The sequence below is a fragment of the Mchenga conophoros genome, linkage group LG6, assembly GCF_057382185.1.
Source record: "Mchenga conophoros isolate Kocher_MC1m ecotype Shallow Benthic linkage group LG6, M_conophoros_male_GT1.1, whole genome shotgun sequence".
In the NCBI taxonomy this organism is placed as follows: Eukaryota; Metazoa; Chordata; class Actinopteri; order Cichliformes; family Cichlidae; genus Mchenga; species Mchenga conophoros.
Genome location: NC_140531.1, coordinates 3,951,307 through 3,978,767, shown reverse-complemented (window position 1 = coordinate 3,978,767; position 27,461 = coordinate 3,951,307). Strand labels below are relative to the sequence as shown.

Below are 27,461 nucleotides of genomic sequence, written 5' to 3'. Positions count from 1 at the left end.
GGCCTGGCTCGGAACAGAGAGGCAGACTGTGGTCACTGACCGGAGACTCTGCTGGCTTTTATTCTACTGAAATCAGACCGCATGTCTGACCCAGGGGTCCGCCTGCTGCCCGGAGCAAACTGCACGCATTTCTTCAACATATTTAACGGACGCTGCGTTGGCGAAGGGGAGGAGGATGAAAACATCGCCTGATATATTTTTTTAACGTTTTCGCTCATAGCCTATTTATGGGAGGCAGCAGCGGCTTGGTCCTTTCTTTATTATAGGAGCGAGATCTATGCGGTTAGCTATGTGAAGAGCAGATCGCCTAGCAATTCTCGTTTCGTGATCCTGACGAACAATTATGAACAACGCTCAAGATATGTCGCCCGATTTTGTGTTGATGCGCCTGGTTTCCGTGGCCGAGGATGACCGCTTGGACGCAGAAAACGGGAATCTGCCGCCGGGAGGAGTGGTGGCAGGGCTGGGGAAGGAGGTCCTGGCTCACAGCGGCGTCAAAGCGGGTTTGGATATAAGCCGAGATCCAACGGAGGGCCTCCAGCATCCCAGCAGCCACCTGAACAAAGCACAGCCGAGCACCGAGGGCACGGCTGCACCTGACTCTGGGGTGACGGAGAGCCGAGCCACACTGTCCGCGCCTCCGCCGCCGCAGAGCTCCATGGAGGCCCAGGGGTTTGACTTCGCTCCCAGCCCCGGCCTACGGCCTCAGTTGCTAGTCTTCTCCAATATAATGCGGAACGGAGAGGGGATTTTGGAATTAGACCGTCGGAATCAGCCGAGGGATGCTCTGGATCAGAGCCCGGGATCTGGCTGCTCCAGCCCAGCGGTCAATAACAACACTCTGAGTGTCAGAGAGGTTCAGCAGCAGCAGCAGAACCTGCTAGACCGGACATGGGGAGCGCATTCGCCAGCCTCTGTGGAGATGCAGGGAGCGGCTGAGCTATGCCACCGGCATCGACTCATCGCCACTACGCCAGAGTGGCCCGTGTTGACGGAGAGATCTAACCCTCTCACCGTGATTGACTCTAAATGGGGATGCGCCACCAGGGACAGGGAAGGAGCCGTGTTTGAGCTGGCCCGGCGGTTCGGGGAGCTTGGGGTTGGCGCGGTACCCAAAATGCTGTTCAAAGCAGGCGAGCTCCCACACTGTTCGTGTCAGAGTGCACATAGGCCGGCAGGAGGGGGAGTAGAGCCAGGCGATGACCCAACAGAGACTAGCGACGCATTGTTGGTGCTGGAAGGGCTGGGGAACGGGGACGTTGACGGTTTGGACATGGACGAGTGTCCGGAGGATGAGGCAGATGATGAAAACGGACGCCGGGAGTTTTTACTCAACAGGAAAAGGGAAATAGTTCAGAAAATGTCCGGGGCTTTCTCCATCAGCAGTTTTCAAGTGGAACTGAGGAGGCAGGTGGAGGAGACGGCGACAGAAGCAGCGGCTGCGGCGCACATTGCCACGCAGGTGTGCAGCCTCCACGGGAACTTATCCGGCCGGCTCTCGCAGGTAAGCTGTGGGAATACAGAGGTTGTCACGCATGCTTCAGCCAAGTCATCGTCGACTACCCCGGCCCAGAGCTCGCCCTGGGCCACAAGCCCGAACCTGAGCCAGGCATCGACACCCAGAAGGCGGCCGGAGCGGTGCGCCAGTGCGCCCCGGACTCCCACGGGCAGGGCCACGGGCGGGGAAAAGATGCTCAAAGTTCCAGGGAAGTCAAAAAAGGGCTCGTTAAAGATCAGACTGAGCAAATTGTTCCGGACTAAAAGCTGCAGCGGCTCCAGTCACCTTTTGGACAAAAGGCCCTCAGTGACTTATTCAGTATCTTCTGCCGGGAGTCTGGTGGACATGGCGTGTGCAGCGGGTGCTGAGCAGGATGCAGACAAGTAAGAAATCCTAAACAGATCTTCTGTCAGGGTCAGAACAAGTAAACATAGCAAGTTAAAAACATAAAAGCTGTCTTAATACATGTAGGTCAGAGACTTTTTAAAAAGTCTAACCTAACATACGAAATAGGAAGTCCATTATTAAATTTCGGCCAGTGAAACATCCTAACCTTTTCTGTAAGCTGAACATTGATTTCCAGAGGCTTGAACTCTCTCATCTGCCAGATCTTTCTTTTAGAACTTTTTGGTGCTACATGTTATTAGATGCTGAGATTTTGTTCTAACCTTTCTGGCTTGTCACCCTCTATTGTCTTCACAGCTAAGTCATTATTCACAGCAGCACACTGAAGGCAGGCTATGATTAAAAAACATAGCTTTAGAAGTCTTTAGTGCTGGAGCTAAGAGCATCAAACAGAAAATGCAAAAAGAGAGAGAGATAGAGCTGCAGGACACACTATTAAAGCTAAGCAGAGACTGCACTAATACTTCTTCTGCAATCTAATTCTCTTCTCATAATTCTTCTTCTTCTTCTTCTTCTTCTTCTTCTTCTTCTTCTTCTTCTTCTTCTTCTTCTTCTTCTTCTTCAGCCACAGCCAGCCCAGACTGACCAGGGCCCACAGTGCCTTTTCCCCAGCCTCCCTCTCTGCCTCTCTCTCAACTTTCACTGGTAAGGGTTGCTTTGGCTTTGGTTTTGATTCTCTCACAGCTTTGTGCTCAGAGAGGAAAACCCCTCTGATATCCATCACCCAAACCTTCTGATAAGCTTGTAAGTAATCAACATAATAGTATAACTGTTAATTTGAGAAAGAAATGTATGAATTCTGAATGTACTCCTTTTTCCAAAAAAAAAAGAAAAAAAAAAAAAAAGAAAGAAGCCACAACCACGTCAAAATATTCAGTTTATTGTCACATAAAAGCGACAAAACGGAGGAATGTTGTGTCAAGCTCCTGGCACATCCAACAATAACCTGAGCAGAGGTGTGATTTAACAGAGTCAGTGACTGTACACATGAGGAGCCTTTAAGATATTAAGTTTTATTTTTTTCACCAGAAAAGAGGAGCAGATATACTCTTTGCTGCAATAATTACACAACTTCAGCTCCATTTGGCAAACCATTCATACTTTGAATCGAAGCACATGTTGTTTAAGCTGGTAATTAACCTTAAAATCTACTTTAGGCTTTGGGGCTGATAAAACTAAACAATGGATGTTTAAAGGGAACATATTATGCTCATTTCCAGCTCTATATTTTTATTCTTGGATGTTACTTGGGAGGTTTTAAACAATCCTTTTTCATCTTGCACTGAGTGTTGGTGCAACTCATAAGACAAGCTGTTTTAGCACCTACACCTTTAAGAACAATCTTGTTTTAAGCCACTTTTCTTCTGATTGGCTACTGCTCATTAGAAAGGAGTTTTAATTAGCAAGTGGGTGGGGCTTGAGTGAAAATGGTCTCTTTTGATCATTTAAATGGAAACAAAAAACAGTATAATACGATCAATATTGTTTTCAGTGATTGAAGTTAAAAAACATTCAGCAGAAATAACAAAATTAAAATTTTTTAAAATTTTAAAAATTCTTCATGTCTGCCTTTACTATCTTTGACGTTAATTTGTAGTAACTAATTCACATAACCCCTTCTCTCTCTGTACATATCTGAAATTTTCACATTGAATCCCATCACAAAAATATAATCCTCCTCCAAAACAGGGTCCTGTTTCTGAAAGATGAAATGATGTAACGTGACAGTCTGAAGATTAATTTAAAGCTGAGTCTGGAGTTTGTTTTAGAACTTTTTCGGGGAATATTTTTCTTAATAAAATCACACATACCTGTCAAACATATCCAGTCTGTCACCCAAAACACATAAGAAGAACAATCTTATGTTACAATGGTGGAACACTTCCACATGTTAGTAAAAATGTTAGCTTGATGCCAAAGCCAGGCAGTCCAAGGATACACTGGAAGACACTTCCAGTCTCATTTCTATCCAAGAAGCTGATGCAAGAAGCCAAGATTAGCACAAATGTATAACACGAAAAGCCCTATAAAGTCTATGATTTCCATCCTATATGCACAGTTAGCAAGTCATAAGAATAAAATTAGACAGTTTTTATCTTTCTTTCACCCTTTTAACTTTTTTTGGACAAACATTGCAAGATAAGAGAAACAAGTAAGCACATTTCACTCCAAATGACAAACTTCTTTGAATTACTGATCCAAACTCATTAATTCCCACTGCAGATGTAAAATGTTCACAAATGTAGTTTTATTTTATCAACTTGTAAATAAGTCCAAAAAACAGCTGGCCCTGCGTTTTTACGCACAAGTTATTTAGACAGGAGTAAGTAGTGCACTTGTAGTAGTGCAGATTAAGCCACATATAATAATAATAATAATAATAATAATGGATTGCATTTATATAGCGCTTTTCGGTGCCCTTAAAGTGCTTTACAATTCCACTAATCATTCACTCTCACATTCACATACTGGTGGAGGCTACAGTTGTAGCCACAGCTGCCCTGGGGCAGACTGACAGAAGCGAGTGCTGTAGAAAACATTTGGGGCAGTAGAATGTGAAACTGAGTCAACATGAACCTGATATAAAGTACTTTTATGTTACGTCTTGAGATTAGATATTAAGTATGGCGAGTGTTTACAACTATAAATATTGAAGTAGATCCTATAACGCTGGAGAGTATAGTGAGACCAAATGTTGTTAAAGTTACCTGCTGTGTTCTTTTTTCCATGCTTCAGATAATGATGTAATTGTATATAAAAGTAATATCTGTGGCTACAAATCTCAGTCTTCAAAAAGATCTAATGGTCAGTTTCATTCAGTTTTTTTTCTACTTTTGGAGCTTTATGATGTCAGTGAGACCCCAACATGGTCATCTCACAATTTACCAAAACACTACATGCTAAAACTGCAACTGGTGCAGTAGATAAAAGCTGATTTAACACAAAGGTAAAAAGGGAGAGAAGGTTTGTGGCTCATAAGGCAAAACTTGATTCAGCACCTATGGCGGCCTCTGACGTTCCCTCTATGCAGTCTCCCACATTACTCACAGACTGAGAATTTTTGGAGTTTGTGAGCACAAGCTTCACAACCTCCAATTAGACCAAAACATTAAAGCTGCACCCAGCATTGCTTCATGTTGCAGAGTTTGTGAGGATGATTCGTTTGAAATCTTGGGGACTTTCAAAACCCTGAAGCCGTGCCCATGGCTTGCTCATGTTTACCAGCCCAGCCTGTATGTGATGTTTCACAACCAAAAAGCGAGCTAAAGCGATGTTGGTGGCTGAGACTGGATGTGGGCAAGTCCAGCTTTTTCTGCTCTTGAGGGTTTGGCTCTTAACCCTTTGATTTTGTTTCTTTCGCTGCCAGCAACCATGCCCTACTGCAGGGTTTGACTTCGGTAAACATTGAATGTGCAGCATTTCAATTAGCTGAGATGGGATATTCTCCTTTATTGTAGTGATTTAGGCTGATTAGCTGGGTGTAATTTTCCATAAACATCCTGCCTGGTGCAGCTTTAATGGCATGCTGCAGCACAGACAAAACAACACACAGTTACAGGTTCACAAAGCACAGCCCCTTTCACTGTCTTACCGTCTGCTCACTTTCCTCTTTCTCTCAATTTCTTCTTATCTTTTCTTCCTCCTGTGTTCAGGTGAGACCGTTTCTCTAGTGGATGTGGATATTTCACGGCGAGGGGCGAATACGCCACACCCACACCCACCTACACCTCCACCCCCTCCTCGTCGAAGTCTCAGTCTCTTAGGTACTTTTCTCTACTTCCTGTCAGTTTCTGTTTCTCTTCTCGTCTTCTTCCAATAGTAGTAGTTCACTTACAGTATCCATGAAGTATAAAGCCCATACAAAAACAAACCTTTGTAAGCTTTTGGTTTCAGAGAGCTTCACTGCAGCTGGGCTATAGCTCAGATGGAATTGAAGCCCAGGCAGTTTCTCTTAATATTTCTGTCTTGCTTAGTAGTTTTGGTTACCGCCGGACATTTCTGGAAACTCAGACACAGACGAATTTTTATAATCTGCTGTAATCTGATTGTGGAAGCTTTTGAAAGGTCAACAGCAATCTACAGATTTAATTTGAAATCTGGATGCAGTGACTCAATCGATAGCAAAGAAGAGGGAAAAACATTTAGTCTTCCTGTTTGTCTATTTTTACTTCCACTGACTTTGTTTTTTGGTAATACAGTTTGTAATGACTGGTAGATGATGTTTTCTACTGCTGCGAGGTGAACTAAACAAAAAAAAACAACAACACATAAATAAGAAGATACATATATATATTATATGTATATACAGTGGGGCAAAAAAGTATTTAGTCAGCCACCGATTGTGCAAGTTCCCCCACTTAAAATGATGACAGAGGTCAGTAATTTGCACCAGAGGTACACTTCAACTGTGAGAGACAGAATGTGAAAAAAAAAAATCCATGAATCCACATGGTAGGATTTGTAAAGAATTTATTGGTAAATCAGGGTGGAAAATAAGTATTTGGTCACCTCAAACAAGGAAAATCTCTGGCTCTCACAGACCTGTAACGTCTTCTGTAAGAAGCTTTTCTGTCCCCCACTCGTTACCTGTATGAATGGCACCTGTTTGAACTCATCATCTGTATAAAAGACACCTGTCCACAGCCTCAAACAGTCAGACTCCAAACTCCGCCATGGCCAAGACCAAAGAGCTTTCGAAGGACACCAGGAAAAGTATTGTAGACCTGCACCAGACTGGGAAGAGTGAATCTACAATAGGCAAGCAGCTTGGTGTGAAAAAATCAACCGTGGGAGCAATCATCAGAAAATGGAAGACATACAAGACCACTGATAATCTCCCACGATCTGGGGCTCCACGCAAGATCTCATCCCGTGGGGTCAAAATGATCTAGCCTTAGGACCCTTACTGGATACAGACGCCCCAGGGGCCATGTATCGTGAGATTTTGAGCCAAAACCTCCTTCCATCAGTGAGAACTTTGAAGATGAAACGAGGCTGGGTCTTCCAACATGACAATGATCCAAAACACACCGCCCGGGCAACAAAGGAGTGGCTCCGTAAGAAGCATTTGAAAGTCCTGGAGTGGCCTAGCCAGTCTCCAGACCTCAACCCCATAGAAAATCTGTGGCGGGAGTTGAAAGTCCGTGTTGCTCGGCGACAGCCCCAAAACATCACTGCTCTCGAGAAGATCTGCATGGAGGAATGGGCCAAAATACCAGCTACTGTGTGTGCAAACCTGGTAAAGACCTATAGTAAACGTTTGACCTCTGTTATTGCCAACAAAGGTTATGTTACAAAGTATTGAGTTGTATTTTTGTTATTGACCAAATACTTATTTTCCACCCTGATTTACGAATAAATTCTTTACAAATCCTACCATGTGGATTCATGGATTTTTTTTTTTCACATTCTGTCTCTCACAGTTGAAGTGTACCTCTGGTGCAAATTACTGACCTCTGTCATCATTTTAGGTGGGGGAACTTGCACAATCGGTGGCTGACTAAATACTTTTTTGCCCCACTGTGTGTGTGTGTGTGTGTGTGTGTGTATATATATATATATATATATATATATATATATATATATTAGGGGTGCAACGATACACAAAATTCTCGGTTCGGTACTTTGGTGTCACGGTTCGATATTTTTTCGATACAAAAAAAATGTTCATGCCTTTTTAATTTGTCATTTATTAAAATTATAAATATATATTTTAACTCAAAAGTACAGTTTTTAAATTTAACCCTAACCCTTGTGCATGTTTTTTATTTTGACAGCGAATGCGCACCTGCGGACCACTTATGTGCAGCCCTGGTTATTTAGCTCGTCATATTGCAGCCACAGAAATTATTTTGTCCATGAAACCATAAAGCTGCACTTTCTTTTTGCCTTATAGTCTGATTTGTCATAACTTCTCAGTTTTGTGGTAAGCTTTTCTTTGGCTGTCACTTCTTCACCCTGACCTGTCTTATTTGGCTCAGCAGAACTAAAATATATATCTGTCTGTGAAGGTCATCGTAGTCAAATATAAATACTGCTGCTTTTACACAGGCACTCACATAAGCTCAGCGATTCTCTGCGCGATCAACCTCTCACATGTTTAAGCTGCGGGAGATTTCACTTGTCATGTTTGCATAGTAAGCTAACAATTAATAAGACTATGTCAGAGGAATTGGTGCGCAAATTATCATCACTCACAGATCAGTGCTGTCATTGCAAAGTGAAAGCAAAAAAACAAGCGCAAATTCAAACGCGATTTCAATATGTCACATATTGACAGTGGCTCACCGATGCCAATGACATAATTACCCAGCTACATTTCTGAAAGAATGCAAAAGCATTGACATATATTTTTCCTTCCTACAATAGCCCGACGGGCAGGGCAGAGATAGATTTTGGTAGCCCGACTGAAAAGATCGCTAGCCCCGGGACGTCGGGCTAGCGATATTGCGAGCCCTGTATCTGATTGAGGAATCACTCATCTTTGGAAAAAGAGAGTTTATTACAGAGAAATGTCTCTTTCCAAAATAAAAGCTATACTATCCGCTTCTTCTGGGCTATATTCTCAGCAGCATATTAAACATATAAGGAGAATCATGTGCTAACAGCTGTCTAAATGACTCGGCTAAAGTTAGTAGCATGCTTGTTGTTTTTGTCTTTGCACTAGGATGATGTCGGCGTAAATGTGCAGTCATATTCGTTGTGTTCCCACTAGTGCTTTCAGGTTAATCTTGTTGAAATGACCTTAACGCCACAACACGGCAAATCTCTGTTAACGAGCTACCGCCGATCGCCCTGTGCATGGGGCTAGACGGCCAACACGTTAACGAGCTAACTGCGCTAACACACTAGCTCCCACCCATGTAATTGAGGATTGCATGGCACATCCAACATACTGTTTTACTTTAGTGCATGACTCGCTTACCTTCAGGGTCATACGTCACATGAAAACCAAAATAATTCCAAACGCCAGATCTGAATGAGGGTGCGGGAGGTCCATGTTGTAAGGAGAGCTTAACTTCTGTCTCGCTAGCTTGCCCTGCGCTCTTCCTTCTGATGATGCTGTCTGTGTTGAGCGCTCAGTGAATCTGCGTTCGACTACTCCACCTAGGCTGCACTGTCGAGCCTAGACGGATACCCAACATCCACAATGACGGCGAAACAACTAGTAGCTCAGTGTTCCAACATTCGAAAGAAGGGACTGCTCTCACAGCTAGAGATTGACGAGGTACAACACAAATGCTACGGCAAGGAGGAGTCAGGACGCCAGGTCAGGGGGGCGATATCATCACCCCCACCCGAGATTGGGTACATAGCCCCAAGTGCGATATACCTGCCTCAGTACTACATGGAAGCTCCTGTCAGGCATCATATCGGCTAAGATGAACAGGCACATGGGTCAATACGTGAGCGGGACACAGAAAGGAATTGGCAAGAATACCAGAGGCGCAAAACACCAGCTACTGGTAGACAGAACAATCAGCTGAGACTGCAAGACCAGACTGACCAACCTGTGCACTGCCTGGATTGATTACAAGAAGGCCTATGACTCAATGCCCCACAGCTGGATACTGGAATGCCTAGAATTGTACAAGATCAATGGGACCCTAAGAGCCTTCATCAGGAACTCAATGGGGATGTGGCGTACAACACTAGAGGCCAACTCCAAGCCCATAGCACAAGTCACCATCAAGTGCGGGATCTACCAAGGAGATGCTCTGTCCCCACTGCTGTTCTGCATAGGCCTGAACCCCCTCAGTGAGATCAAAGAGAGGGAAGGTAGTCAGAACTGAGGGGATTGAACTACCAGAAGGCAACATTGCAGACATAGAGGACAGTTACAAGTACTTGGGGATCCCGCAGGCGAATGGGAACCATGAAGAGGCCGCTAGAAAAGCTGCAACCACCAAGTACCTGCAGAGGGTCAGGCAAGTCCTGAGGAGTCAGCTGAATGGTAAGAACAAGATCCAGGCCATCAACACGTACGCCCTACCCGTGATCAGGTACCCTGCTGGGGTAATAGGCTGGCCAAAGGAGGAGATAGAAGCCACTGACATAAAGACAAGAAAGCTCCTTACCATGCATGGAGGGTTTCACCCCAAGTCCAGCACCCTGAGGCTGTACGCTAAGCGGAAGGAAGGGGGCCGGGGACTGGTGAGTGTCAGCACCACAGTCCAGGATGAGACAACGAACATCCAAGAATACATTGGGAAGATGGCCCCAACTGACCAAGTGCTCAGTGAATACCTCAGGCAGCAGAAACCCAAGAAAGAGGAGGGAGACAAGGAACCATCATGGAAGGACAGGCCCCTGCACAGTATGTACCACCGGCAGATAGAGGAGGTGGCTGATATCCAGAAATCCTACCAGTGGCTGGACAAAGCTGGACTGAAAGACAGCACAGAGGCACTAATCATGGCAGCACAAGAACAAGCTCTGAGCACAAGATCCATAGAGGCTGGGGTCTATCACACCAGGCAAGACCCCAGGTGCAGGCTGTGTAAAGATGCCCCAGAGACAATCCAGCACATAACAGCAGGGTGCAAGATGCTAGCAGGCAAGGCATACATGGAACGCCATAACCAAGTGGCCGGCATAGTGTACAGGAACATCTGTGCCGAGTATAACCTGGAAGTCCCGAGGTCAAAATGGGAGACGCCCCCAAGGGTGGTGGAGAATGACCGAGCTAAGATCCTGTGGGACTTCCAGATACAGACGGACAAAATGGTGGTGGCTAACCAACCGGACATAGTGGTGGTAGACAAACAGAAGAAGACGGCCGTAGTGATCGATGTAGCGGTTCCGAATGACAGCAATATCAGGAAGAAGGAACACGAGAAGCTGGAGAAATACCAAGGGCTCAGAGAAGAGCTCGAGAGGATGTGGAGGATGAAGGTAACGGTGGTCCCAGTGGTAATCGGAGCACTAGGTGCGGTGACTCCCAAGCTAGGCGAGTGGCTCCAGCATATCCCGGGAATAACATCGGAGATCTCTGTCCAGAAGAGCGCAGTCCTGGGAACAGCTAAGATACTGCGCAGGACCCTCAAGCTCCCAGGCCTCTGGTAGAGGACCCGAGCTTGAAGGATAAACCGCCCGCAGGGGCGTGCTGGGTGTTATATATATATATATATATATATATATATATATATATATATATATATATATATATATATATATATAACGAAGGCGGTCGCACTTTTCTCCTCTCCTCCTCCTCTCCCTTATCTTCCCTGCTTAGCCTCTTATGTCCTTGTCTAGTCTTGTGTTTTTTGTGTTACTTTTCCCTGGAACACTCTCTCACAGTCTGTTCTCTAAAACCTAAAAGAGGAATTATGGATTGGATCAACTGGTCCCTAAATGCAATTGACACCCCTTTCTCAACGAGAAGTCTGGGCTCGGGTGAGCCTGAGTGCTGAAGATATCTACCTATTCGGAACCATGGTAACAGGGTTCTGATCGGAGCTGGCTTGGCCCTGACTTATCGAAGAATTAAGAAAGCAGAACCGGCTGTTCAAACCCCCACAAAGCTGCCCGCTGGGATTGAAACGATGGGAAGAGGCGTGAGTTTCTCAAAATGGGCTCATTGAGTCAGCACGGATAAGATCTTGGTGAGGCTACGGCTGCTGTGAATAGAACAAGACCTCTGAGTGCCAACTGGATTACATCTGGAGGGGCTCGCTCGGAATAACATCTCTGAGCGCAAATTGGATTACATCTTGGGGAGGCTCACTGTGGTCGTGAGTTCTCAGAATCGGCTCTTTGAGCACAAGAATGACAACATCACAGAGGCAAGTTTGATAACATCATGGAGAAGCTCATGGCTCTCCAACGCGAGATTGAGAGACCAGTGTTGGACTGTTAAAACAGCTTTGAAATTCACATGAGCTGTTCGCACTAAAGTAAAAAGCACCATCACTTCATGCGGACACCCTTTCGGCGCTGGGCAGGATGGCTGCTGTGTTTGAGTCGGATTACTCCTCACTCCCCACCCGACCCTGTGGCTTGTCACGGGATCCATAATGTTGTGCTGTGGGCATTTATGCGCTTTTTTGTGCAGAGGAGTTTTTTTGTTTCCTGTTCTCATGCTGTCCTCCCAGGAGCCCAGTAGAGTAGAGGTCTCTTTTTTTCCTCTTGTACTTTCCCATTGTAGTGTATATTTCAGTGTTTTTCTGTAACGCTACCGATCTCCGACCTGTATCCCCATGTGATGTCTGTGTTGTGTGTGTAAGGTCAGGAGGGGGGTCCTATTTCACCGCAGGGCAACCTGCACGTGGCGAATAAAGCCTTGATTGATTGATTGATTGATATATTAGAATACAAATAAATAATGGAAAAGAATATACATTACACACACCAGAAGTAAATGGACATTTTATTAAATAATGCCTGCACTTATTTTTAATACCCTTTTTTGCATTTGTTTGCATATTAATTTATGTATTTTTTTGATTTAATAGTTTTTAGACAACCTAGCAGGATGTGTTAGGTTTGATTACACTCATAGGATTTGGATAAATGCGTGGTTGTTTTTGGTCTTTATGTGTAATACTTGTCAATTATAAAGGTGGTAAAGTTTCATTTCCGAGCTTGAGACTTTCTGTCGATGGTGCTGACAAAACCTCCTTCCTTCCTTCACCTTTCCTAACACCTTTTCTTTTTTCCTCTTCCTCACTCTTTCTTCTTCTCTCGGTCGTTCCTCTCTCCTTCCTCCCTACTGTCTTCATTTACCTCCTTTGCCTTCCTCCCTTCCTTCCTGCGCTTCTTCCAGACGACATAGCCGGGCCCCAGCCTGGGCCTTTCCTAGTGAGCGTCATGGGCGCCTCTCTGCAGTCTCTTCCTCTGCCTCTCCCTCCTCCTCCTCCTCCTTCCCACACTACCATCCAGCACAGTCTCAGCCTCAATGGTAAGATCTGTCCTGAGGGATGATGGGAATTGTGGTCAGAGATTAGTGACTTCCCGCTCTCATTATAATCAGCTAATGTGCGTCAGTTAGTAGTATAGACATGTTTATGTTAAAAATGCTTCATCTGGCACCTTTAACATCTCTCATATAGATGCTTTCCTACGGGCCCTTCCTCATTCCAACCCATCATCAGCTGATGGTCCACCCCCCATCAGACAGGCCCCACCCCCCATGCTGTGTGCCCTGCGGCGGTCGGAAGCCAGCAACTTCACCGCCAGTCTGAGAGAACTGGAGAAGGTAAGATGATATTGATGTATCTTCTCATTGTATGGTCAACTATACAAAGTGTAACTTCCTATAAATCCATAAAATGTACAAGGTCTTCTGTTTTTTGGGATGGCTTTACAATCTGTTTATGTAGAGGTTATTTCCAAAGGTTATTGATCAGAGAAAAGAAAAGCATAACTAAGAATGCTTCTCTGTTTTTTTTTTTTGTTTGTTTTTTTTGGGGGGGGGGGGTTCTTTGTTTTTTATTGGGGGGCTGGGGGTTCAACCTGCAGTGCGGCTGGTACTGGGGTCCCATGAATTGGGAGGATGCGGAGATGAAGCTGAAGGGTAAACCAGACGGATCCTTCCTGGTTCGTGACAGTTCAGACCCTCGGTACATCCTGAGCCTCAGCTTCAGATCACAGGGAGTCACACACCACACTCGCATGGAGCACTACAGAGGTGAGAAACACACACACACACACACACACACACACACACACACACACACACACACACACACACACACACACACACACGTCTCAGATGGGATTATTTATGAACTTAACAGAGGCAATTTTCTAGAGTAATCCACTGAACTAGATAAAGAAAAACATCCTCCTAACATGACCATTCTACACTAGCAGTGATGCTACACTATAAACCAGCTTATTAGTCAATTTAAATGGACAAAGCGAGGCTGCAGTGCTGCGTATGTAGTCAGCTATATATTCACGGTTTCAATGATGCTTCAGGCGACAGAACAAACTGTTTTTTCAGTCTTATCTTAATTAATTAGAATCCACATTGTTTATTATAAACTGACCATTCTGCTGTATTTATCACATCTTCCCAGCTTGCAAGGTTAAGATAGATTTTGCTTTGACGATACTTGTACCAGTCCTTTTCTAAGATTATTAATGTGCATTGTTTCCATGTAGTATGGTGTTAGCTTTTCCTGTGAGGGAATCATTGCATTCAAAAATATTTCGGCGATGTCACTGGACAAAGATTTTCTGTGTATCTGATATGAAAGTGACATTAAGATATTCAGACTGATAGCTGGTGTCATGTGCCATGTGTTGTGTTTTAGTTTTTTGATGTCATTATCTTTCTAGTAAGACTTATTATTATTCAGTTCTGGTTCTTATTTAGTTTTTATAGAGTTTATAGATTATGGGTAGCATTAGGATAGAGCTCAGAGGTCTGGGTAAGTTGTACTGGACTGAATTTACAGGCTTATTCTGTTAGAGAGTTTGCCCTCCTTCCTTTTCTGTCTGTGTGTTTCTTTTTCTGTGGACAGTCATAGTAGGTTCAGACTATGAGGGGTTCAGACTTTTAAGGTTTTGGAGGTAAAGATTTATCTTTGCATTCTGACCAATCTCATATTTGTCAGCATGAAATTGATAAAAGAAGAGTATCAAGTAATGTTGAAGTGCAAACACTTTACATCATTAAATCCAATAAAGGATCTAATCCTCATGGTGCTCCTCAGTTGGCAAATATTCCATATATATAGGGCTACAAAACCTTGTAGAAGATAAAGTATAAGTCTCGCAAGTTACAACTGTATTAAGAGGTTGATTCACAGTTATGTCAAGTTATTCTTATTCTTCTTATTCTTACTACAAATCTAAAATGAAAGATAGAGCTTCAAAAAACACACAAACACCCACTCACACAGTCCCATATGATGGTTATTCAACATCTCAGGCGTGTAACGCGGATATTTGTGAGCACATATTACCACAATGAGTCACGTAAGACCTTCATGCACACACGCAAGCTAAGTATGATACACAAATGTGCACATCAAACTGTACTCTATATTCCACTTTAGCCACTCTTCACTTAGTGCGAAGTGTATTTAGAAAGAGCTGCCAAACAAAAGCAGTTTTCATGCTATTCATACGCTGCAGGTGAGCATAGGCATAGAGAAGGATCTTGATGCAACATGTTAATAAATGTTAATGTGTCAAAAATTTCATCATTAAAGATGAAGATGTTTATCTAGACTTTGATTTATTGCCACACTCGTGATTGCCAGACAAACACAGCAGGTTCCAAACAACACCTTATGCATTAGAGAGCCAAGTATAGCATGCAAAGTGCACAAGCTATACAGTTTGAGTCTAAAAATGAGATGTGGAACCGAAAGCAAATAACAAAAAAAGGTCAGACTGTTCACACAGATACATTTGTGGAATAAAAGCACAAAAAACGTAATGTTTGCCTCTGGAGAAAATACTTTGGCACGATTTTACTCAAGTTTGCACTTATAGAACTTTGTTGTGTAAAGTATCTTATGTAAAGCAACATAAGATATGATAATAATAATAATAATGATAATAATAATAATACATTTTATTTGAAAGCACCTTTCAGAACACTCAAGGACACTGTACACAGTAGAATAAAAAAAGCAGCATAAAAGTATAGGACATAAAACAAATTTACAATAGCAGAGTGGAGAGGTTATGTGGGATAAGCTATTTTGAACAAGTGAGTTTTGAGTTGGGACTTAAAGAGAGAGTGAAGGAAGAGAAATTTTTAAATCAGGAGGTAGAGAATTCCAGAGTCGTGGAGCAGAGCAGCTGAAAGCCCTGCTCCCCATGGTGGCAAGAAGAGGGGAGGGGACGGAGAGAGAAAGGGAAGAAGAGGATCTAAGACATCGAGATGGGGCGGTGATCTGAACCAGATCAGAGAGATATGGAGGAGAAAGATGATGAATAGCCTTAAATGTGTACAAGAGTATTTTGAAATTGATACGATATTTGACCAATGAAGCTGCTGCAGGACAGGAGTGATGTGGTGGACAGAAGGGGTCCTGGTGATGATACGGGCAGCAGAGTTCTGGACGCGTTGGAGCTTGTGGACGGATTTCTGAGTAAGACCAAAAAGAAGTGAATTACAATAATCAATCCTGGAAGTAACAAGGCTGTGGACAAGAATGGCAGTGGCATGTGGGGTGAGAAAAGGACGGAGACGATTAATGTTGCGCAATTGAAAATATGCAGACCAAGTGACGTTATTAATGTTTGAATTGAAAGATAGAGTACTGTCGAGGATGACAGGAAGAAACGAAGACCGGCGAGTTATTGATAGCAACAGAGAAACTGTTGGTTCTGGATAATGTAGATTTAGTGCCGACCAAGAGGAGCTCGGATTTGTTACTGTTGAGTTTAAGAAAATAAGAAGAGAACCATGAATTTAGTTTGGCTAAGCAGAGGGTGAGGGAGGATGGGGGAAGAGCAGAATCAGGTTTAGTGGACAGATAAAGCTGGGTTTCATTGGCAGAACAGTGAAACTGGATATTGTATTTACGGAAAATGTGTCCAAGCGGAAGAAGGTAGATAATGAAAAGAAGGGGCACCAGGACAGATCCCTGGGGCACGCCAGTGGTCAGAGGAAAGGACTGAGAAGTGAAGGATTTGAGTTGAATAAACTGAGTGCGATCAGACAGGTACGATTTAAACCAGGCTAGTGGAGTATGGGAGAGACCGATGGAGGCTAACCTACTGAGGAGAATGGAGTGAGAAATAGTGTCGAAAGCAGCGCTCAGATCGAGGAGAATAAGAATGGAAAGTAAACCGGAGTCAGCTGCCATAAGAAGATCATTAGTTATTTTTATAAGTGCTGTTTCAATGCTGGACTGGAACTGTTCATACAGATTATTATTAGTTAAATGTGAGTGGAGTTGTGTGGCAACTATTTTCTCAAGAATTTTTGAAAGGAATGGTAGATTGGAAATAGGCCGAAAATTCTCAAAATTATTGGGATCTAGACCAGTTTTTTTTTTTAAATATTGGGGTGATGGCAGCAATTTTGAGGGAAGCAGGAACAGTTCCAGTGGTAAGTGAAGAGCAGATGATAGCAGATATGAGGGGAAGCAAAGAAGGTAGACATGCCTTAACCAAAACTTTAGGAATGGCATCTAGCTGACAAGTAGAAGGCTTTGACTTACAGATGAGATGAAGTCAGTTTCATCATATCAGCAATTTTATTGGTCCCCGTGGGGGGATTTGTTTTGGATTCCAAACTGTAGTTTGCAATAAATTAACAGAGTAAAAACAGACTGTACCTGACTCAACCCAGCAGACAAAATCAGCAACATTAAAAAGGCTAATGTCTCTTTATACAAAACTCGGGAAGCACTGTATGCAAAAATCTGAGTTCGATAAAAGTGTCATTGTATATTTGGCATTTTTTTAATATAAATGAGACAAATCTTCATATAATTGACTGAGCTGTTTTAAAGTCTATTAGCACCATTTCAGTAGATAAGCTACAGACCTACAGGGAGTGCAGAATTATTAGGCAAGTTGTATTTTTGAGGAATAATGTTATTATTGAACAACAACCATGTTCTCAATGAACCCAAAAAACTCATTAATATCAAAGCTGAATGTTTTTGGAAGTAGTTTTTAGTTTGTTTTTAGTTTTAGCTATTTTAGGGGGATATCTGTGTGTGCAGGTGACTATTACTGTGCATAATTATTAGGCAACTTAACAAAAGACAAATATATACCCATTTCAATTATTTATTTTTACCAGTGAAACCAATATAACATCTCCACATTCACAAATATACATTTCTGACATTCAAAAACAAAACAAAAACAAATCAGCGACCAATATAGCCACCTTTCTTTGCAAGGACACTCAAAAGCCTGCCATCCATGGATTCTGTCAGTGTTTTGATCTGTTCACCATCAACATTGCGTGCAGCAGCAACCACAGCCTCCCAGACACTGTTCAGAGAGGTGTACTGTTTTCCCTCCTTGTAAATCTCACATTTGATGATGGACCACAGGTTCTCAATGGGGTTCAGATCAGGTGAACAAGGTGGCCATGTCATTAGTTTTTCTTCTTTTATACCCTTTCTTGCCAGCCACGCTGTGGAGTACTTGGACGCGTGTGATGGAGCATTGTCCTGCATGAAAATCATGTTTTTCTTGAAGGATGCAGACTTCTTCCTGTACCACTGCTTGAAGAAGGTGTCTTCCAGAAACTGGCAGTAGGACTGGGAGTTGAGCGTGACTCCATCCTCAACCCGAAAAGGCCCCACAAGCTCATCTTTGATGATACCAGCCCAAACCAGTACTCCACCTCCACCTTGCTGGCGTCTGAGTGGGACTGGAGCTCTCTGCCCTTTACCAATCCAGCCACGGGCCCATCCATCTGGCCCATCAAGACTCACTCTCATTTCATCAGTCCATAAAACCTTAGAAAAACCAGTCTTGAGATATTTCTTGGCCCAGTCTTGACGTTTCAGCTTGTGTGTCTTGTTCAGTGGTGGTCGTCTTTCAGCCTTTCTTACCTTGGCCATGTCTCTGAGTATTGCACACCTTGTGCTTTTGGGCACTCCAGTGATGTTGCAGCTCTGAAATATGGCCAAACTGGTGGCAAGTGGCATCTTGGCAGCTGCACGCTTGACTTTTCTCAGTTCACGGGCAGTTATTTTGCGCCTTGGTTTTTCCACACGCTTCTTGCGACCCTGTTGACTATTTTGAATGAAACGCTTGATTGTTCGATGATCACGCTTCAGAAGCTTTGCAATTTTGAGACTGCTGCATCCCTCTGCAAGATATCTCACTATTTTTGACTTTTCTGCGCCTGTCAAGTCCTTCTTTTGACCCATTTTGCCAAAGGAAAGGACGTTGCCTAATAATTATGCACACCTGATATAGGGTGTTGATGTCATTAGACCACACCCCTTCTCATTACAGAGATGCACATCCCCTAATATGCTTAATTGGTAGTAGGCTTTCAAGCCTATACAGCTTGGAGTAAGACAACATGCATGACGAGGATGATGTGGACAAAATACTCATTTGCCTAATAATTCTGCACTTCCTGTACATACAGACTTACATACAGTAATATAGCAATCTGTCTACAGTAAACATATAGACAGATCTGAAAACATTATGTGTAAGCAGACAGGCCTGTACAGATCGAGCAAATTGAAACCAAAACTCATGAAGCATGAATAACTCACATGGCGCCACATGCACACGCCTCACATGTGTGACAAACTAACAAGGTGACTTGTACAAAGATGAATGTGTGACTGGTCACATACTCCAGTACGCACGCTCCCATGCAGATGTTCATAACTGGGGCTGTACATTAATGAGTCACTATTACATGGCCACAGCATCATGGCTGAAAACACATTCATTATACAGATATGCAGCCTTCACTGACACAACATGTTCGCATCAGTACAATCTTGTTTGCATGAATGCATCATGACCCAGCATGAACTGAGGGCAGAAAGGCTTCAAGAGAAAGAACCACTGTGAAGTCAACAGGAAGTCAGCATTTGTCTGTTCACATATTGGCTGTTTGTAAATTATTTTTATTCAGTATTATGTAATTATGAACTGCTCTAAAGTAATTTCTACCTTAATATTTCTTTTTGTCACGTGTCTGCGGCAGCAGACCCTGTATTTATTTAAGAGGACTCAAACGCAAACGCTTGAGGCAGGAAATATGAGAAACAAAGGCAAAATAACACAAAGATAAGCTAACCAAAAACCTAAAGTGGGGAAAAACTAAACAAAGATCTAAACACAGAGAGCGTGGGAAAACCACAGACCATGAACACGGCAAGGAGAGCAGACACGGGTAGACGAACAGACGACCTGACAAGGAACAAAGGAAGACAGGACTTCAATACACAGAAGGGCAATGAGGGAAGTGGAAACACCTGGAGAACACAGCTGATACAAATGAACATGACACCACAGGGGAAGCAAAACTAAACATACTGAACATGGAGCTCAAGACTATCTAGAGGTCAAATGACCCAGAACCATGACACTTTCTTTTTTTTTAAACTTGCCAGCTGTATTACTATGCAGCATGAGGCCTGCGTATCCCTGTGATCAGAGGCTCATATGCACAACAGTGTGACAGCTGTAATGTTTGCTAGCTGCATGCCCTTTTTTGGTAGTAGAAAGTAAACAACTCCTGCATGAAACTGTTTACGAAAAGGCTTCTGGATTTTCTGAGCAACTTTGTCATGATTTCTGCAATGGTGCTGAGTGTGTTAACTGTGCTTTCTGGCCCCTCGTGCTCCACAAAGCTCTACTAAACTGGGCACCTCACATCAAAGCCATCTAAAAGGATAAATAGCGCTTCAAGCCAGTAGAAATGTATGTGAAAGTGATTTAGTGGTGAACTTTACCTTTAAAGTTGCATTATTTCCAGGGCCTAAAGAGCATGATTTACATCTTAAAGCTGCACAGGCTGATGGAAATTTCCTGTTGTGTAGCTTTATTTTTTGTTCTCTTTAGTCTCTTTAGAACTATCCAGGAACAGTTTCATCTCAGTTGCATTTATAAAAACGTTACTCATGTGGGTACGATTTATAGATATTGAAAAAGTACACATGATACAGTACATACAGGAAACTATTCCTCTTTTATTGCCTGCAGGGACGTTCAGTTTGTGGTGTCACCCGAAGTTTGAGGACCGCTGTCACTCTGTGGTGGAGTTCATCGAGCGAGCCATCATGCACTCCAAAAATGGGAAATTCCTCTACTTCCTCCGCTCCAGAGTCCCAGGTGAAACAACACAGGCTTTATATCAACACCCAGCTCCAACTGATCAAAAAAACATTTGAATCACCCCTTAGTGAGAAGTGCCTGAGAGACCGGGAGGAGAGGAGAGAATAGCTATATATGTACCATTTTTATGTCTACATTCAGGTTTTGCATCATGCTCATGTGAAGGTATCTGGTCATTTATGTCTTACAGTAAATTTACACTAGTTTGTGTATACTATAGTGTAACTGTATGCTATTGTATCCTTTGCATCCACCTGTGCGATTTATACACATATCATTGAGCCGTGAGCAGATTTACCCCTGATGAGAATCATGCCGACACAGATGTGATGCATGTGGACCTCAGGCCAACCTATATCGCACAATTCACTGTAGTTTACTGCATCACACCTAAATGACAATAAGTAAGGTAGCATCTTCTGATTGGGAAATATATCTGTGCAAAATGTTATCAGACATAACTGAGTCAGATTGAAACGAATCTTTTACTGTTATATTTATATTAAACTAAATCTTGAGCTAGAAATACTCACCGAGCACCAATTTCCTGTGGATTGCTCCTCTACTAGTCTAGCAAATACTTTATTTACACCTGTCTGAATAATCTTTGCTAAACATGACAGAATCAGGCTTCTTAGAGAGCCTATAGTCTATACATTCACATGCATCAAATGTGTGAGGAGTCTTGTAGTAACGGACCAGCTGCATCTGCTTCTACCATGGGCTGTAGGGAGCTTTATATTGAATTTCAGCTCATTGCTTCCCTGTACAGCTACAACTCTACTGTTTTATTTAATTCCTATTCCCACGATAATATAATTTTCAGCCAGAGCAAAAGCTCCAAAAATCTATTGCTTTTAGCAGCTAAAGAGACAGGTACTTCCCTCAGGCGTCTGTAGAGACCAAAAATGGAGCTAAAAGAGCGCGAATACTTGACTCACATGCAACAGGTTAGTTGAAAGCATCGCTCCACAGAAATGATCTTCATTTGTGAGTTGTGTCGAAGTGGTCTGAGGTTGAAGCGGTGGATGCCTATGCTGATAGAGAAGTGTATGTACAATCAATCCCTGTAATCCAGAAGTTTATACTTCACATTGCTCTAAGCACTGAGTTTCACACAGTTTGATCTACTTCTGTGTCTGCGTGATGCCAGTGAGATCAGATATCCTGTTTACTAAGAGAAGCTGACTTAAAGGGGAAGAGCCGAAGGAGAGTTGGATGAACTGATACACCATCCCAAAGCCATGAAAGTACACAATAAATAAGAATTAACTGTAAATAAAATGAAAATGCTGCTCTAGTAGATTCCAAGAATAAAATTATGAAGCTGGAAACCAGCATCTCTTTTAAGAAAAGTCCTGCAAGTCTCAAAACAAATAAAACTATGTTTTTGTAAGAATTTTTGGCCATTAAGCTACAGGCACAACAGTTGACAAGAGGACACAAAGTCTGTGAAGGACGCCTACATGTTAGTCACTGGGCCACCAGAGTGCCCAAAGCAAAATTGGGAAAGGGCAAATTAAAATGTTTCACTGAGTAAAATGTTTCTTTCTGTCCCAGGACTACCTCCCACTCCGGTTCAGCTGCTGTATCCTGTGTCTCGCTTCAGCAACGTGAAGTCACTTCAACATCTCTGTCGCTTTTGCATCCGACAAATAGTCCGCATCGACCACATCCAAGAGCTTCCACTGCCCAGGTACTCAGTTTCAACTGGGAAATATACTTGCTGAAATATACAGGAGTGGAAAGCCAGCATCCTGAACAATGCTGCTGTTTTCCAAGGTGTTGGAACGGTTTTAACAGACTCTTTATTGATGGGTTTTCACTTATAGCTCTTACTGAGGTTTTAACCTAGCAACCTCCAACCACATGATTCAGGTAGAGAAAAAGGCGGTACATTTTGTTTTTCATAAAAACAGTATGTGTTAGCATAGTTTCATTGGTATCCAACCAAAAGCTGAGATATTTTGAAAAATCCTGGGTTGGTTTTCATTTATTCTTTGTGCTGATGTTTAAAACTTTTGTGTCTTCTGTTCTGTTTCTTTATCTCTACATTCAGTAATCCAGCTTTTGATTTTGATACTGATTTTTTGCCTGTATTTTCACCTCTTTCCAGACCGCTGATCTCCTACCTGAGTAAGTTTTATTACTATGACCCTGAGGAGGAGATGTACCTGTCAATCAAGAGCATCCGGAGGGTAGTGGGAGTAGGGCAGGAGGCCGAGTCGCAGACGTAGCAGCAGAGCTCTTCTCAGCTCGAGTGAGTTAGTTCATCAACAGCATGCTGTTGATTTCTAGAGTGGTAAATAGTACTGTTCTAATCCAACGATGTTTTGATCCTGTGACTGAGATGCTCAGGTGAAATCTTAATATAAAGCATTAATATACATAGTTTTACCCTCATCTCCAGGTTTTGCTGTGGAGGACTGTACTGTCTGTACTGGTCTACCAGTCTTCCAGCATCGGCCATTCAGAGTCCCTGGAAATCTGTGTGTCCAATGTGACTGGGATGGATCCTCCTATGTGTGGATTTGGACTAATGAGAGGAATGATGTGTGCTTGCAGTTGAATCGTGGTGCATATGCAGTGGACTCAGTGACTTCTGAGGAGGGACTGTAGAGATACGCTCACCTGAAAACATGTCGACAGGCACAAAAACAGAGCCTGAATTATGAACTCAATTTCCTGAACCTGTTGAAATGGACTTTTAAAACACAATGCACTGGTCAATTTGTACAACTGTTGTTTGCTGCCATTTCCTTGTTTTTCCTTCCATTTTGTCAAAAAAAGGGATTTTGGATTAAAAGATGTCCTCAGTGCTGGTATACACACAGAGGCAGGGCCACAGAGGCCTGTCAAATCATTTGGTGTCTTCATCATCTGAAACTGAACCCCAAAAGTTGGACCCTATGAATCAGCTAAAAAACGTTTTTTGCTTTTTTAAAATCCCGTGAGTAAATTTCTTCATTTTATTTAAACTCATCTAATGTTATATGACACAACTTGAGGAACTCCTCAAGTTGTATAAGTTGTATATGGAATATATTAAGAGTATTGACTGTGGCTTTCACTTGCAGCAACCAGCACTGGTTATTTTCACTATTATACATTAATCAGTGTGCCAGCTATTTTTTAAAAGTGGCAACAGGCATTTTTCGCTATAACCCAACTTTCTAAACTGGACTCCTTGTTTTTAAAAAACAAACAAACACCCACTTCTATTGGGTAAATAGCTAGCCAACTGTTGTTACTTTATGTGAACCTACTATGAGCTTTGAGTGCTAAAACCCATTGAGTTTATTCTGAGATACAAGCTGTTTTGCTTTAAGTCTTCTTTGTCTTTGGCCTCTCAACAATATAGGCACAATATGATACTGTCTGCGATTTCATCTGCGGTAGCTACCAGGAAACCAAAAGTGCTATCCTCATTTTGTTTGTGTTGGCAAGCCTATGGTCCCCAGAGATTTACCTGTTGGTAGTCAGAGCTGCTGAGTGTAAGTGTTGCTTATGAGCAACCATTTAGAAGGCAGCTGGTATGCTTATTCTATAGGCATTTCAATATATAGTCATCACTGGATGTTTGTAGGGATTTTTTTGTGACGTTTTGTGTCATATTGTTAAAAATATCTATTTAATTGAAATAAGAACATGGTAGACACTATTTTGATCTTCTTAAAACAGCATCCTAAACTAATCTGGGTCCACATACTGGCCACCTTGTTAGGTACCCCTGTTTAACTGCCCATTAAGACATATCTAATCAGCCAATCACATAGCAGCAACTCGAATGAATTGAGGCATATAGACATGGTCATTATCACCTGCTGAAGTTTAAACTGAGCATCAGAATGGGGGAAAAATGTGATTTCTTTGTTGGTGCCAGACAGGCCATCTCTCACACAACTATCTCTAGGTCTAGGTCTATCTCACAGCCCATTGTTCCTTCAGTGGAGCTAGTTTCAGTCATTATGCAAATGTACTGTTTATAAGATTGGGGAAACCTGCAGTCTGCTGAGACTGAAGAAGTCACTTGGACGAGTGACGAAACATTTCTCCCACTGAAAACATCCAGATGAACAGAATTAACTTTTGGGGAACTATCTCTAGGGTTCACAGAAAAAAAGGAAAGAGAAAATATCCAGTGAGCTGCTATAAATGCCTTTTTGATGCCAGAGGTTAGAGGAAATTGCCATTCTGCTTTAAAGTTGCTCCAATAGTCATGTTTTACAATATAGGTATGCAGAGGGAAATTGCTCTGAATGCACAACACGCTGAACCTTGAGAAGCTGGGTGTCACTCCTGTCTAAAAACAGCAAACTGAGGCTACAATTTGCATTCGTCTACCAAAAATGGAAAGATTGGAAAAATGTTCCCTGGTCTGAATTTTTGCCGCAACAGTTGAATGACGAGGGTCAAAATGTGGTGTAAGCAGTATAAAAGCATAGATCCATCCCGTCTTGTAGTCACGGTTCAGCCTGGGGGAGGTGATGTAATAGTCTGAGATATGTTTCCTTAGCACACTTTGGGCCCCTTGGTATCAATGAGCATCTATTAAATTACATAGGCTACCTGATTATTGTTGCTGACCATGTCAATCCTTTTGTGACCATGGTGTACCATGCACACCATATCAGAAAGCTCAGAGCATCTCAAACGGATTTTCTGAACGTGAAAATTAGTTGACTGCGCTCAAACGCCCTCCAATCCTTTTGGATTTGCAGCATAAATGTGAAGCTGACAAATATGCAGCAACTGTGTGATGTTATGGGCCAAAATCTCTGAGGAATGTTTGCCAGCCCCTTCTTTAATCTGTGCCACGAAGAATTAAGACAGTTCTAGAGGCAAAAAGGGTCCAACCTGGTGCTAGCAATGTTTAGCTAAAAAGTGACTGCTATATGTATAAAGTTTTTCAGAAAACATTCAGAGTCAATTTATGCTTGGTGCGGAGGAAATGTTTTGCTTTTAGAGGTATGCAGTCTTAGGCTGTTCTCCTCTAATAGGTAAAAACAAAAAGCGTTTATATTGCCCACTAAATACTTGACAGATTTTTCAGAGTATAAAATATCACATAATAGTAAACACATTATTCCCTAAGCGCCCCCCCAAAAATACAATAAAATGTCTAATGCCATAAAATTGGTTGTTTTTGTTGCTGTAATTTAAATCACAGAGAAATGACCCCCACAGGTGCTGGCTTATAGCAGTTTCTGCTATGCTCTGGGTTCTGTTGATTCATGTTTTTGCCTTGTCTTCTGCCAAGAATGCCTAAAACATATAGAGTTATTATCTTTATTTTTGATTACTGAGCCACGATGTAAAGAGACAGCCATTACTACAGTTCATTAAGTAAATGAACGTAAAGGTTGTCACTGATTTCACACGCCCTTACTTCTCCCAATGCATTGTATTCGGGTCTATTTAAACTCCTGTATTTGTTGCTTTTAAAAGACCCAGTTGACTTCACATTGGTGCTGTTCATGTTCAGACAGATATATACAGAAATAGTGAAATTACACCAAAGAGAAAATACGTCCTCGGAAAACTGGTTTACGATACTAACGGGTATTTGATGTGGGGGTTTTTCCTGCTTTAGGGTAGATATTTTCAGTTACTGAAATGAAAGATTCATCTGAACTGAAATTATTGAATCTGGGAACATTTGATTATTGCCAAAATGCCCTGCCTCTCAGTGTGTATACCTCCTATAACTGCTCTCTACCTGTTTGTTTTATTTGTTGAAATGCCCAGGTGTATTTTCCTCATTCTGTTTCTCAGTACCGTGAAGCTGGCTACTGGCTTTTCCAGTAAAAAGGAAACAAAAAACCCTGGTGTGTGGCATTTTTTCCCCCAATTTGAGTATTTTCACTGAAAGCAGACTGAAAATATTTCAGTAAACATATTGATGGGATCTAACTTTAGCTCATTTTGAATTTTATTTTGGTTTATGGAAAACTAATTAACTAATTTAATAAAACTAATTAATATCACTGAAAGATTTGGAAACAACAAGCCAATCTGCTGTTTATATATTTTCCATATATTTTATTTAAAGTTAGCAATTGTTGGTCATTGTGTGAGGCTGTGATACACAAACTAAAAGTAGGAAAAATTCAATCTTGGCATACTGAGACCTAACTGACATACTAATATTATTCTACAGACCTATCACTGCTTTGGCATAACTATGACATTATGACAGATCGACAGTTTTGTCTTAACAGGGTTTATGGATAAATGTGAACTGCTCACCAAAATCTGTTTTTTTTTCTTTTTGTAGAAAACCCTCCAAAAACTTTCACTTTAAATAAATCTGCTCCACTATAAAATTTGATGACATTATTTATAAAATAGGAAAACCTGCTATAAAGAAATTAACATCAGCTTAAGAGAACAAGACATTGTGCCATTACTCAATTCAATTTTATTTATACAGCACCAAATCACAACAACAGTCGCCTCAAGGCGCTTTATATTGTAAGGTAGACCCTACAACAATACATACAGAGAACAACCCGACAATCATATGACCCCCTATGAGCAAGCCCTGTGGCGACAGTGGGAAGGAAAAACTCCCTTTTAACAGGAAGAAACCTCCGGCAGAACCAGGCTCAGGGAGGGGCGGGGCCATCTGCTGCGACCGGTTGGGGTGAGAGAAGGAAGACAGGATAAAGACATGCTGTGGAAGTATGATTCTCAGCAGAGAGAGCTCTATAAACAGAGAGTGGGAAAGGTGACTGAAGAAGAAATACTCAATGCATCATGGGAATCCCCCAGCAGCCTACACCTATTGCAGCATAACTAAGGGAGGATA

General features: G+C 42.3%; 1 protein-coding gene across 3 annotated transcripts; it reads left to right on the top strand.

The window, feature by feature from the left end:
- Positions 1-26,493, top strand: socs7 (suppressor of cytokine signaling 7). Of its 3 annotated transcripts, XM_085275847.1 has the most exons (10): positions 1-1,881; positions 2,469-2,548; positions 5,557-5,667; positions 12,672-12,806; positions 12,958-13,103; positions 13,367-13,535; positions 20,519-20,647; positions 22,211-22,346; positions 22,767-22,910; positions 23,061-26,493. In XM_085275847.1, the coding sequence occupies exons 1-9, from the start codon at positions 344-346 to the stop codon at positions 22,885-22,887; spliced, it is 2,565 nt and encodes an 854-aa protein (XP_085131973.1). In that variant the 5' UTR covers positions 1-343; the 3' UTR covers positions 22,888-22,910; positions 23,061-26,493. The 3 variants fall into 3 exon arrangements, with proteins under 3 accessions (XP_085131973.1, XP_085131974.1, XP_085131975.1); XM_085275848.1 differs by lacking the exon at positions 12,672-12,806; XM_085275849.1 differs by lacking the exons at positions 5,557-5,667; positions 12,672-12,806.
- The last annotated feature ends 968 nt before the right edge of the window (positions 26,494-27,461 follow it).